The sequence below is a fragment of the Triturus cristatus genome, chromosome 12 (genome assembly GCF_964204655.1).
Source record: "Triturus cristatus chromosome 12, aTriCri1.1, whole genome shotgun sequence".
Classification (NCBI taxonomy): Eukaryota; Metazoa; Chordata; class Amphibia; order Caudata; family Salamandridae; genus Triturus; species Triturus cristatus.
In genome coordinates, this window is record NC_140595.1 from 526,492,211 (window position 1) to 526,506,656 (window position 14,446).

Below are 14,446 nucleotides of genomic sequence, written 5' to 3' on the forward strand. Positions count from 1 at the left end.
TTTACGTCACTCTAAGCAACATTTTGTTTCGAGTTTCTTCTTTTTAATTGTTTTCTTTCATCTACTTTACCTTTGAACCCTGCCTTCTGCAAATTATGCTAATCTAAATTATTTTACCACTGCCCACGTCAAGTCGACCAAACCTAGACAAAGAAGGACTGGGCTCAGGAGAGAGAGTTAAGTCTTCACCCCAATACGTTTATGTGTTCCTCGTCTTATGCTTACCATGCGAGGGGCAACTTGACAGAGTACTGCAAAATATAAGTTATAAGCTGAAAGGCAAACAACCAACAGCTGATGATTGGCCTCTTTCAATTAAGACTCTCAAGGGCACTTACTGATGTACTGTAGTAATAAGTTTAACCTAAACAAACCCTGACATTCTACATCGAAAGGTGCACAGAAACACCAGTACGCAATATCTAATGCACCTTCACAGGGCACAAGCACATACCTGAGCAGAGTAATTTATAATTAGCTAAATTATGCGTTTTTGATGAACACATATATGAAAATACAGAATGAACAGTTGACTACCCCATTTCATAGTACTACCATTACCCAAATAATTAAAACTGTATCAGCAGTCTTTGCAAGGAACGCCAATCAATTGAGCTAACTTGATGGCTAGTGAACAAATTAATCATTATACAAAGCAAATGTTACAACAGCACTAAGTAGTAAGTCAAATAATAACTATGCAATGGAACTAAAGACATCGAGAATTTCTTTTTGAGCTCAGGATACCCAATTTCTTTTCAGTTCATGGACATTTTAAATAACTTCTTAAATAGAAAATATACATGTGTAACAGAATCCCAAACCATCCCTATCATGATGCTAAAAAGTACTCAAAAACAAAAGTACATTTTCTCAAATGTGTCCTTTGCAGATCACTATTCATTCTGCATGGCTATCACCCTAATAAGCTCTCAACATCATATTCCTGGGCATTTTAAGCGTAATAAATTGAAAAGTCATTACCTACTGGCGGTCGCCAGTAGGTAGTTATAGTTAGGACCCTGTTTCCATAGGAAAACCGCAACATTCTATTTGGAATAACTTTGGCGCCGGTCGACGAATCCTCGCGAAATTTTCAAAATAGGTGGGGCGCTCCGCTCCTACCCTACCCTGAAAGTCTCGGGGGGATTCGTCAAGCGGGGGCTGAGAAAAAAGGGGGGTCCCAAAACGCGTTTTTCCCATGCATTTTTCCATAGGACCTTTAGACACAGCTACAGCCCGAACGGCTGAACAGAGTTACTTGAAATTTGGCAGAGAGGTAGTCCTCAGGTCAAGGAAGTGCCTTTTGTAGGTCTGGTGTAAATCTGTTCAGTAGTTCCTGAGAAAATAGCCTTTAAATCAATATATATATCTGTGGCAGCTTACGGTGCGCTTACCGTGCGCTTACCGTACGCGTACGGTGACATGCGCGAGCGCGATTCTGATTGGCTGTTAGATCTTAGTAAACATTCGAATCGGTCGAAACCAGGAAGCGGCGGCCGCCATTTTCTGTCTCGCACTCTGAGGGGGGGGGGGGGAGAAAAAACAAAGGTGGAAAATATGTAAAGGAGCATGTTAGACAGCTCCTAACCACCTAGCATTGATTAAGGGGCCCCACAAGACCCCAAGGCAAAAAAAGCAATTTTATTTTTTTTCGAAAAAACGCCGAGTACGCTTACCGTACGCGTACGGTAAAAATTAATTATAAAAAAAAAATATCCACACTCACCCCTCACCCGTGCGCAAAAGTGCCCGCAGGGCACCTTTTGTGCATGCCATAATAATGAAATGAACAATTAATAGATTAAGTTTCTCAACGAAGCGCATAATATGTCCTCCGTGAGCGGACGATGCGCGAAGCGCATCGTGCGTACATGGCCCATCCAGCGTAACGTGGGCACGTGGTGCGCGTAGCGCACCGCGTGCCCACCGTGCGTGCACGGCACTAACTGCGTAAAGTGGGCGCGCGGTGCGCAAAGCGCACCGCGTGCGCACGGTGTGCGAAGCGCACCGTGCGCGCACGGAACGAACTGCGTTAAGTGGGCGCGCACGCCACGAACGGCGTAAAGTAACTTAGCATTTAAAAAACCGTACAAATTCACTGAAAAAACCATAGGTTTCACACACGTTATAGTTAGGAATTAGCATTTAAAAAACCTTGCAAATTCAGTGAAAAAACCATAGGTTTCACACACGTTCTAGTTAGCTGGACATTTTACTCGTAAAAAACCATTGAAATTCCCCCGTTATAGTTAGTGCAGGCAACTATAACTCACGCGACCACAATCCTCTGCTGATGACATATGTGTCTTTATGAAAAAAAAATATTTGTAATATATGTATAGCTAAAATTTAATGGAAGAAGACATGGGCAAATAAGTGTCTAAATACAGTATTAGCATCAGCAGAGGATTGCGGTCGCGTGAGTTATAGTTGCCTGCACTAACTATAACGGGGGAATATATATATATATATATATATATATATATATATATATATATATATATATATATATATATATATATATATATATACACACACACACATGTATATGTATATGTATATATATATTCACTGAAAAAACCAAAGGTTTCACACACGTTATAGTTAGGAATTAGCATTTAAAAAACCTTGCAAATTCACTGAAAAAACCATAGGTTTCACACATGTTATAGTTAGCTGGACATTTCACTCGTGAAAAACCAATGAAATTCCCCCGTTATAGTTAGTTCAGCTAACTATAACTCGCGCCCCTGCAATGCACTGCTGATGACCTCACATATTACATCACTCATGACATGGTCAGTGACATCACTCATGACATCACTGATGACATCACTGATGACATCACTGATGACATCACTGATGACATCATCCAGTGAATGTGTGTTTTTCTGTAAATTAAATATGTTTTATATATGTATATCTCAAGGTCGATGGAAGAATAAATGGGTATATAAGTGTCTAAATGGATGATTTGTTTTTGAAAAATTGATTATGTGACTGATTAAGTGTATCATAGTGAATACATGGCTTTGTGAGAAATGTGTTAATATGTAAATATCTGTATCAGTCTCTCACTTTGTGTATAAGTGGCTGCATGGGTTGGTGAGTAGCTACATGGGTGTCTATATAGGTTATTAGTTGTTTTTTTGAGTATCAGTCTGAGTGTCTGCATGGTTCGGTGGGGGGTATTACGTAGTGCATAGGTGCATGAATGAGTGACTCACTGTTTGTATGTGTTGAACACAGCATGTGTGCAGGACTGTATGGGTGGATGAGTGTGTGTATGGGTGTGTTAGTGAGTGAATGACTGTCTCAATAGTGTCTCTAGGAGTAACTTCATATGTTTTAAACTAGTATATGTGACTATTGGTGTATATAAGTGAGTATATGTGAGAGTGAGAGATTGAAAGAGTTCATGTATGAATAAGTATGTATTTCTATTAGTGATTGTTTAAAAGACTAAGTATGTGTAAGTTTCCGTAGAAGTAAGTGTGGTGGTGTGTGTATAACTGTATATGCAAGTAAATGTATGTTTGATTCTTTATTAGCATGAGTGACTATGTGTGTGAGTAACTCTATGGATGAGTGGCATTGTGTAACAGGATGTATAGGTGTATGAGTACATATGATGAGTGAGTACATGTATGAGTGACTGTATAGGACTGTTGGTGAATGAGTGGATTTGTATGTGGATCTTAGAATTACTGAAGAGGTTGTTGTAACTGGTATTGGTATGTCCATTGTTTTGAAAATTTTAGTCTCTATTTTTGAATGTGTGTATCAAAGGTTATATTAGGGTGAGAGGAGGTCTGCTACTCAATCACAAGGATGAGGTCATGAGTGATGTCATTTGAGATGTCATCAGTGATGTCATGAGTGATGTCACTGACCATGTCATGAGTGATGTAATATGTGACGTCATCAGCAGTGCATTGCAGGGGCGCGAGTTATAGTTAGCTGAACTAACTATAACGGGGGAATTTCATTGGTTTTTCACGAGTAAAATGTCCAGCTAACTATAACATGTGTGAAACCTATGGTTTTTTCAGTGAATATATATATAGATATATATTTCAAAAACGGAAATTCAAATTAAAACGTTGGAAAAACAGATTTTGCATCGGGCACGAGAAAATAAGAACACGGCTTATTGGTGCTCTTGGTGTGAACAGACTTCACTGCTGCTTGTTAGAGGGTGATAATCGATAAGATGGCCACAGGGTTTTAAAAGGTCACTGCTCAGACAGAAGCACATTCAAGCTGACGCATCAATGAGAACACACTTTGACAAACATGGTGAAAAGAAGGGTGCACATTGCTACCAAATTAAGGAGTGCAATGCCACAGACACTAAATTTTTAGCGGCAGACGATTGAGCAGTAACATAGGAATTATTTAAAATAAAAAAATGACATTTCTATCGCACCACATAATGGCATAAAAAAAGATTCATACTTTGGGCATTTTTAGTGTTTTGTAACTGTCTTACAAATGCACCGCATTTATGTTTATGAATAATTCATGAACGTTTAGATTGTTATGCACACTTTCCATATATGATGAAAAGAATACTTCTTACCCATATAATGGACCATCGTTACCAATAGCTGATACCATGATGACATTGTTAGCAGTCAGCTCCCACACCTGCAGGTAATAAAAAAAATGATGTTATCATTAGTAAGTGAAACAAGGGGAGAGAAGGTAGCCTAGCAGTGAGAGCAGTCGACCGCGAAGCTGGGGATCCGGGTTCGAGCCTCGGCAGGGATGCTCATCATCCTGTGACTCTGGGCAAATCACGTAATCTCATGAAAAGAAATGAATGTGTCAGTCTGTAACGCAACTGGTGCTCATGTAAAGCGCTCCGATACCTTCGGGTCAAGTTTGTGCTAAATAAAACTAGGAATAAAACATGTAATTCATGCCATTAGGAACATTTTTCTGCTGCTATTTCAGAGCTTTTATTTTCTAGGAGTTAAGTGGTGCAGATAGAGCTGAAATAAAAGCAGGGTCTGCACATTGCTTCAACCAAACATGAATTTACAGGAACAGCAATGTTAAGAATTTCACTCTGCATAAACAAGGCATCTTTTGTTGGCAAAATAGGTTTTCCTGAGAGATGGCTGTAGGCCAAACTCACATCTTTAAGTAGGCATGTAAAGCTCTGCAGGAGGAAAGTATACTGTAGAGCAAATTAGAAGTTATAAGCCATCTCTCAGGGAAACACACAATCTCCCTAAATTAAGAGAACTACATTATGATTTAGAATATCAGACTCCATACCCTGCAGAAACTACTTGTCGGAATATCTGTGATCAGCCCACATTCTACAAGCATCTGACGCTTGGTGACCCTCCATCTCCAGGACAAGAAAACCAAACTTCAGAAAGCTATTTGTTGAACAGCTTTTCTTTTTACCGCACAGAACAAACACCAAATACACAATCAATTGTATCCAAACTCTTGTGTTAGTTAAGTAAAGGCAATGTGGAAAATAGGCTCTCACACACACACTAAGGAGTAGAGGATTTAGGTGTTGTAGGATATAAATGCAGATGTAGCTGAAATTGTGGCAGGACTTTTCCTGGCCTAATAAATGTCCAGAACCACAATTTTAGGTCGAGCCTTACAAAAGACAAGCTGCTCACACTTGTTTCTTCTCCTCCCGACACCCGCCCTGGTTTGCTTCCCCCACCAAGCCCTCACTCTCGCTCACCCATTGCTTCTTATTCTGAACCCCACACTCCATGTTTTGATTCCACCCAACCACAGCCTCCTTTTATTTGCCAGTTGTTTCTCCTCTTTATCCCCACCCTTCATGTTGCTTTCGAACCCTGTGCTGCTTTGTTGTTTACCTGCATCCTCAGTACTGCTCCTTTCATTTACTGTGCTGCTCCTCCAACCTGTGCTTTTTGTTTCCGATCCAACTCAATAAAATAAAAAAACTGTTTTGGGTTTTGTCATTTTGTAGGAATGCGCACCTAAACAATTAAGTGGCCGCCGTATTATGACACCTTTTTTTCCCCCCTTAGGTCTGTTGTCCTTAGGAATGCTGCACAGCATTGAGATGCTGTACAGCATAGCTAAAAACCACTGGCAGAGCCAATAGGTCCCAAAGGCTTTGACAATGTTTGTGACATAATTTATCACTTTTGCCTAGCTCATGGATAATGTTGCAGTTCTGCTGTCAGTGTATGAGCGTGTTCTGCCAACAATTTTGAAACAACACTAAGCTACTTCTGTGGAGTAGGCTCTCCTCAGGAGGTGCAGGACAATGACTTTCTGAGCTCTAACCATAAAACCACTAACTCATCCAAACAAAAAGAATCTGAAGATTAGGGCTATGGCATCTTATTTGACACCTTCCGACCCCTCAAAGTCCTGGTACAGACCCTGTAGCTCTGAGTCCAACTCTTCATAGAAGGGTTCTTGTTCCTCTTCTCCTTGTGGTTCTGGCATCAAAGGGGCTTCCAGCTCCCCAGACTCTTCCTCCTCCTGAGTGACTTTCTTTGAATGTTTTGATGGGAGTTGAAATCCCAAGAGGGAAAAGTCAAATTCCTTCTTTTCTGGATGGATTGCAGCCATTACGGCTTCGAGGCGTCTTTACTTGCGCTCCATTTCAAGGGTGAATTCTTCTGCGTTGATTGTAGTCACTGATCTCTTAAGTGTAAAAGTTTTGGCTGCTGTCGACTTTCGTCGTCCTGACTTTTCTCATCTTCAATCGTCTTTCGATGCCAAAGTTCTTTCAGAAGCTTTTCCACCTGACGAATCTTTTGCATGGGACCCAAGGGTATCTTTCGGCCTTCGGTCTGCAAGATTTTTGGTGACGAGGCAATCTTATGTGGTCTGGAGTTCGGGGTTCCCGACTTTTTTGGCGTGTGCGCTTCTCCTTCGTCCTCATTTGCTTCCTTTCGACATCGATGATCACTTTATCAATGCAATCTCCTTATGATTCTTTAGCAGCATTATCATCTTCTTCGCAATACAGTCCGAGATATCCGAGCGAAGACATTTATTACACCACACTGACCAATAAGGGACACACGACTCAAAAAGGAGACCCACACCAATTTTATATAAATAAGCTTTATGTTTTATTTGAAGATCAAGATCTTCGCTATAATGTCAGTACGTTTTGCAGGAAAAATACAGAAGACATTTTCAAAAGTCGACACTTATTGCAATTTTCAAAGAGTTCAATGTTATCCTATTGCGGAAAACCATAATGCAGTTATACAGGTAAGTACACGACTTACAGTTCCAGTCTTCGGGTCTAATGGAGACTGGGAAGACTTGAAGTCACACTGCTTGCATGTAGGTAAATCGGTTGCAAGGGCCAAGCTTTGGGGATTAGAGCAACCTCGGGGGGCCCGAAGCAGCACCAAACATTCACCAGCAGCAGAACAGGGGTGGCCAGGTGCAAATACAGCATTGGGCCCCAATGCTTTTTAATGGAGAACTTGCTTCGGACATACAGGATGCAGGCTTTGCATCGGAGGCTGCAGGAGGGAGACCAGCGAGATGTAAGGGATCGTAGGGGTATTATCGGTTCAGTTTACCAAGGCTCAGGGGCTTCAGGTGCAGGGGTGTCCTTAGACGTCGGAATCTTCTTACCGGAGTCTGTAGCAGTCAGGGGGAGCCTCTGGATTCAGGCTGCAGGCGCCATCATGGTGTCCAGGAGGGGTCAACCAATGCTGGACTGGAGGTCAGGATCACTGGGGAACCTGGTCTGGGTAAGTGGTCCACCTGGACATGGGCTGAAGGCGTCAGGTGCATAGTGGGCAGGACTCGTGGATCCAGAGGGTACCAGAGTCCTTTACATAGGTTTATTTGTGGGCAGAGTCGCTGTCCTTAGGAGTTCTGGTCTTCTTTAGAGGTCTGTCTCCTGCACAGAAATAGTTTCTTTTCAGGATTTTCGAGGGCTGCAGACAGGCCAGTAGGGCTGGGGCCAAGTCAGTAGGCGTCTTCAGTCTTTCTTCTGCACAGTGACCATTTTCTTCTTTAGTTGGTAGGAACTAGTTTCCATGTCTGGGAAGCCGCCTAAATACTAAATTTAGGGGTGTTTTATGGGGAGTAGCAAGTAGGGCCAAAGGCTACCTTACCTGCGGTGAGTACACCCTCAATTATGCCACCCTCCTATGGGAGGGGGCATAGACCTAGCCATGATTGAAGGAGTCTCACCATCTTCAAGATGGATGGCGGGAACTGAGAGATGTGCTTCACCGCGCCTACCCCACCTTAGGGGTGGATTTGGCAGAGGTGGGCACACCTCTATTCTCAAGTTTTCCCACCCAAAGTGGGGGTATAAATCGGGGGGTGCTATCTGCTGATAGCTGCAGAGGTTGGGAGTCGGATTACAAAGGCGGCAGGCCTTTGAAGCTTCCCTCTTGAGCACTGTGCCCATCCTGGGGGAGGAGGTGTGACACCTCTGCCCAGGATGTACTTTGTTTCTGGTTCCAGATAGAAGAGGCTCTTGACCCAGGGGTCCAGAAACATGTCTGGTGGTGGCAGGCTGCCTAGAGCTAGCCTGTGACAAACACCGCTTTGGTAGGTTTTCAGGGGGGCATCTCTGAGATGCCCACTGGGTACATGGTTCAGTAAATCCCACAATGGCATCAGCGTGGGTTTATTGAAAGGAGTAGCTTGGTACCAAACACTCCTGTGTTCAGAGAAGCCCTCATGGTGCTGTGGAAATGGAGTTGTCAAGTTTCCATCCCATGTACTCTCTATGGCTTCCCTGGCACTTACAATATCTAAGAATAGACCTAAATATTTTAGGGGCATATCTTCTCATGCAGATATGCCCACACCTGTGATATAGTGCACCCTGCCTAAGGATTGTAAAGCCTGCTAGAGGGGTGACTTACCCAAACCTTAGGCAGTGCTAGTTGGCATAACACTCCGGGAGTATGCCATGTCAACTTTGTTGTTTTGTCTGCACCAGGGCATGCATGCTGTAGCGGTGGCAGTCTGCATGGCCTATGTGAGAGGTCTCTAGGGGACCCTCTGCAGTCCCAATGCAGGGCCCAGAAGAGCCAATTGTGGAATAGTTTTTAGGGAAGTGCACTGGCACAGGGGACCAGGTTGGCAGGAACCCTGTGCACTACAAATTAAACTGCATCAAATACCAAGAAAAAAGAGGGAGCTAACCATGTCAAAAGAGACTTTCTCACACTTCCTTATGGCATGATCTTCTCAGTGTTCCTCGACGAAATCCTGTTTCCTTTACTCTTCTTTCACTCAGTGATTGGAGAGCTTCAAGATGCTTACAGACTCAGCAGCAAAAAAAAATCTGAAAATGTTGACTATACGTGGAGACTTCCGGGTTGGACGTCTGCCCTCAGGAGAGGCTAGAACAAGCACAAAATGGTGAGAACCATTACCGCTCAACAACAACAAAAAATAGAAAAGAAGGAAAGGACTACTATACAAGAGGAGACTTCCAGAACCAATCACTAAATGGCAGAAAAATGCACAGCATGTGAATCCAGAAAAGATTCACACTGCAAAGTTTATATTAAGGGGCTGTACAATTATTTTGTTGGCACAGAGCAGGTTCAAAGTACATCTCGCTGTTAAGGACCTAGCATGTACCTTTACAAACCTTAACATGTTTAAGAGATTTTCTAAATGCACCGTTTTCCGCTCATCTAGAACTTCGCAATAGTAAGTCTACATTTCATAAACGATTTTCACACATCTTTGGAGAGTAGCTGGTTCACTAAACCATAGAGGACAGGACAAACTAGTTACTGTTTTTTTATGTTCCATTGCTGATCTGCTACAGACATCGCAGGTGAGGGTCTGTGTCAGCAATGGCTGTGCATTTTGGAGAACTGCAAACCTGAAAAAATAAGCAGGAGCCAGATGGATGTTCGCACATAAGATATTCTGAATGTAGTTCAATGTGAAGCAAAAAGGTTGCAGGAGACCTTGACAGTACAAGTATGCAGGTGATGCATCAGAAAATCCAGATATACAACTCCCATACATTAGTTTAGCCACAACTGATCAGAACAATACTATCAGAAACCCACAAAGCATATTCGAATCACTGGCAAACATAGGTGGGCAACCACAGTAGATGGGGCACAGTGAGCTCTGCACTTGAAGTGCTGATTTCACACTTTAGCTGGTTTTTAAATTAGTGTCTAGTCCGGTATTATTGGTTGCAAAATGACAACGTTGGAGCTAAAAGGTCTTTCACCCTTGAATTCTGTAAAATATATATGCTCTTGCAGCTGAAACAGCTTATTCTGAATGAGATACGTCGATATATAAATGACTATGTATGTCACAATTTCCTATATCTAAAGAGCTTCGAAGGGTAATACTGAAACAAGCATTTGACAGTACTGAGAATTCAGAGGCGGCCTTGGTCGCCATTCTCCTTCCAAGTCAGTGCAGATTTGAAGAGTGTACAATACTAGGTGGGTTTTTGGGAGACTCAAATAACATTTAAAGGACTGCATTAAAGAGGACCTGATTATGTCAAGGTTTGACTTATCACTACAACCTCCCTCACCCCTGAGAGGCTGTAAACCCACTGGTGATATCCAGAACCATGAACTTCTGATATAGACCTTAAACATGAAGCATCCAGGATTTCAGTGTGTTGCAAATGCTTCACTCCAAAAAAGCTCAACTTTGCTCGATTGTGCAGCGACTACTTATTCAGCTCATATTTTAACAGTCAGCTCCTAATAGGTATATTACTCTCTTCAAAAAGCTAATGAAAGAATATTGCCCTCTACATCTTATCTAATGCACAAAAATAAAATATTTTTTTTAAACTCAAGTAAACATCTTTCTAGCTGTATTTGAAGTTGAAAAAGAGCAACTCTTTGCTAAATGAACTACTTGATGAGAAGCTTGGAGTACATACCTTATCAACAAAGGGGTGGTCCATGAAGTCTGGTCCGCCAATACTAAGGTTCAAGACATCAATCTTCTTTAATATGGCATAATTAAAGGCATCCAGGAACCAAGATGTGTAGGAGACCTAGAAATAAAAAACAATAAGTTTAAAAAATATATATATACAATCTGTAATATAAATGTGTGCAAGTAAAATAAATACAGGTGTCGACTTTTTTTGAATTAGGATGGGCTCATTTCTTGTGAATGAAGTCAGCGTAGGACAGAGTACCGATAGTATTCTAGTATGCAATTTTCTTACTCTTGCACCACTTTTCTCAGGGTATGGCAAGAAAATACACAAAGATTTAAATAGAAAATACACAAATTGAAAAACAACTTTCAGAAATATCCCTCCACTATCACAGGGCTTTAGGTGGGTAGGTTTTTGCCAGGGATCAACGCCTGTAGTTCTATTTATATTTTTTAAAAAGCATTAGCAAACCCAACAGAACTCTCCATCCAGTCTCGGCTTTCATTGATGCTAACTGACCTTTTGGCTGTGCTATGCTTTTTATCGATGCTGTTCTATATCAGCAAAAACACTAAAGAATGCTTATTTAAAATCTGATGCAGCATTTTGTTATATGTGTGCATGTGTCACCATACATGGCCATATACGCATTATGATAGTGCCATTTTATTTTTTTCCTAACTTTTAATTTTGAATTTCAAGAGGGTGGGTGCCAATATTGGCACAGTAAATTAAACAAAATATGGGTAATAAACTTTAAAGAGAAAAGAGTGGCCCGGTAGCAAGGTACAGAGCAGGAGTTTTAGGCAGGTGGAGGGGATTAAAAAACATAAAATGTAAAAACAAAAAGTCCAGGAGTAGTGGTGGAAGGGATGGAAGGGATGGATGAGTGTGGGAGTGGGGATTTGACTGGGAAAGCTGCACACGAGGGAGAGAGTAAGTAATTACAAAGCACTCCTATGGAATTAAAACAAGCATTGGCATAGCCAATAGGTCTCGCCTTTGGGACCTACAAGTGTTTAGCCAGAGATATTGACTTTGCCTATGTCTTAAAGCTGTGCTGTACAGAAGTTTGCAGCATGCTGAAAAATTATAATAAAGAAGTGTCAGAAGCATTTTTGTTACCTTATATATGGCAACTTCTATCTGCCTGTCCTAATGGTCGCTTGTTATGTTGTTTTGTAATGGGGGGGGGGCATAAATAACAGGAGGGTGACGAGAGAGAGAGAGACCGATTAGTCAGTGAAGTGAGAGAGTCAGTGAGAGTGTCAGTCAGCCAGGGAGAGAGAGAGTGAGTCAGTCCGTGAGAGAGAGTCAGTCAGTGAGAGAGACTTAACTCAGGCCTGTTTCTGGTTTCCCCCCCCCTCCAAGACAATAGCAAATAGATTCTGGGGTGTGGAAGTCGACGATTTAAACAACTGTTGACTAAAAGGCCAGGACTGTGAGTCGCAGTACTTTCGGATGCAACAGGAAACGACGATGGCAGAGGATAGTAGCATGATTTCTACTGCAAGAGCGGCCACCTTTTCGTACCTCCTTGTAGCTTGTTCACAGGATTACGTGTGAACAAAACTCAAGTGTGCACATATATCGAAGGAAGCAGCGTCAAGGCTTTTAATTAAAACACAAGCTTAAACCGCACCCAAAATAATTAAACAATTACCTAACACTGGCCAGGTTCTCAAATTCAACACACCCCGGTACAGTCTTTTATTCCTTCACTTCATCACTTAAGATATTTACATTAGTCCCTGCTTCCACCTCGCAGCATGGTGCGTTATAACCACAGTGTAGTAGTAATAGTCACATATTCTGCAGTCACTTGTCAGATCACATTATATAGTCTCCCAAGCCACAAATCCAGTCCTTCCGAGATAGGTATAGTGCCACCTCCTCATCAGTAAGTATGACTGCTGACTACTGGTTTATGCACCAGGTGCAAGGTTTTGCGGAGCTCAGAGATTGCCACGTCTGATGACCAAAATGCCAAGCGTTCCAATTCCTTCTGGATAGAAGTATTTTGTAAGTGGTTATGCTTGAGAGTGGACTGATGCCGATTGCTGCGATCGGACTTGTTAATTTTCCAGCAAGTCAGGTAGTTCTCCAGCTACAGAGCTACAAGGAGGAGGTGCTTGTGGGCGCATTTAATGTGGAGCCCTGAAAGACTTTAGCTCTCCCACGCCCAGCATGCCCTCTAAGGAAAAGTCATCCTGCTTTAGGGAGCACACTGGATTGAGGGGGATCTCTTGAAACGAGAAGGAGTAGTTTCTTTTCTGTAACTCCAGTTCTGTAGTAGGGGTATCTCTGTTATAGTCATAATCTAGTGAATAGTCCCGCCCATGTGCGTGGACCCCGGAGCAATAAAAATAATCTCTAAAGGTGACAATCATACAGACCTGCATACACCTTTAAGAGAGAATTTAATTTAAAGACAGATAATGCAGCCTATACCCACAGGCCACACTGTCCAGTACTTCAACTAGAATTCCACCAACATCCACAAACAGCACTGCCTGTCCAGCTTTTCTCCACATAGGAAAAAACCCTGCCTCTACCAGCAAAAGCCTCTGGAATGATAGAGAGGAAGGAGTGGACAGACAAGCCCCATAGGCTGCCATTATGTGGCTCAAAACAGGATACTGTGCCTTTAAGAAAACTTTCCAGGCTTCCAGAACTTTCCCCAGTATCCCAGAATGCCCAGCAGGTCCCATTTACTTTCAGTTCTTTTTGAAGGCGTAGCACGCCAGACCTGTAGCATTCTACCTATGAATAAGTATCTCTCCACCGGGGAGGAGGGCGGGCGCTTATGACTATAACAGAGATACCCCTACTACAGAACTGGAGTTACAGAAAAGAAACTACTCCTTCTGTAGCAGGGGATCTCTGTGTATAGTCATAATCCAGTGAATAGAATGGCAAGCCCATCCCCACACAACAACAGCGGTGAAGAACACACAAAACAATACCACTATTGTGCGAACAAATTTCGCAGCGAAGCCTGCCCAACCTGAGCATCTGCCCTGGCATCTGTGTCCAGACAGTAATGCGCAGCAAAGGTATGGACCGACTTCCAAGTGGCCGCCTTGCAGATTTCCGCAATCGGAACATTACGCAGCAAAGCCGTCATGGCAGCTTTGCCCCTGGTGGAATGAGCCTTAGGCTTACCCCCTAAGGTCTTATTGGCCTTTTGATAACACAATTGTATGCAGAACACAATCCACCGAGAAATGGACTGCTTAGAGGTCGCAAGACCAGTCCTGACTGATCCGTAATTAACAAACAATTGGTCAGACCTACGAATATCCTTGGTCTTATCCAGATAAAATTTCAACACCCTCCGAACATCCAGGGAATGGAGAGACCTTTCCGCTGGCGAAGAGGGATTCTGAAAGAACGTAGGTAAAGTTATGGTCTGGTTGACATGAAAGTCAGAGATAACCTTAGGAAGAAATTTAGGGTGAGTACGCATCACAACCTTAGCAGTATGAAATACAGTATAAGGTTCTTGACAACATAATGCCTGAAGTTCACTCACCCTGCGGGCCGATG

At 42.5% G+C, this 14,446-nt stretch overlaps 1 protein-coding gene across 1 annotated transcript in view; it reads right to left on the reverse strand.

Moving 5' to 3' along the window:
- MBTPS1 (membrane bound transcription factor peptidase, site 1) overlaps window positions 1-14,446 on the reverse strand; it is a 362,069-nt gene that overhangs the window by 105,636 nt on the left and 241,987 nt on the right. Inside the window, exons 7-8 of the mRNA XM_085638544.1 lie at window positions 10,892-11,008; window positions 4,586-4,653 (exon numbers count right to left, since the gene is read on the reverse strand). Of these exons, the coding sequence (XP_085494670.1) occupies window positions 4,586-4,653; window positions 10,892-11,008 (185 nt within the window). The remainder of the gene's footprint in view (window positions 1-4,585; window positions 4,654-10,891; window positions 11,009-14,446) is intronic.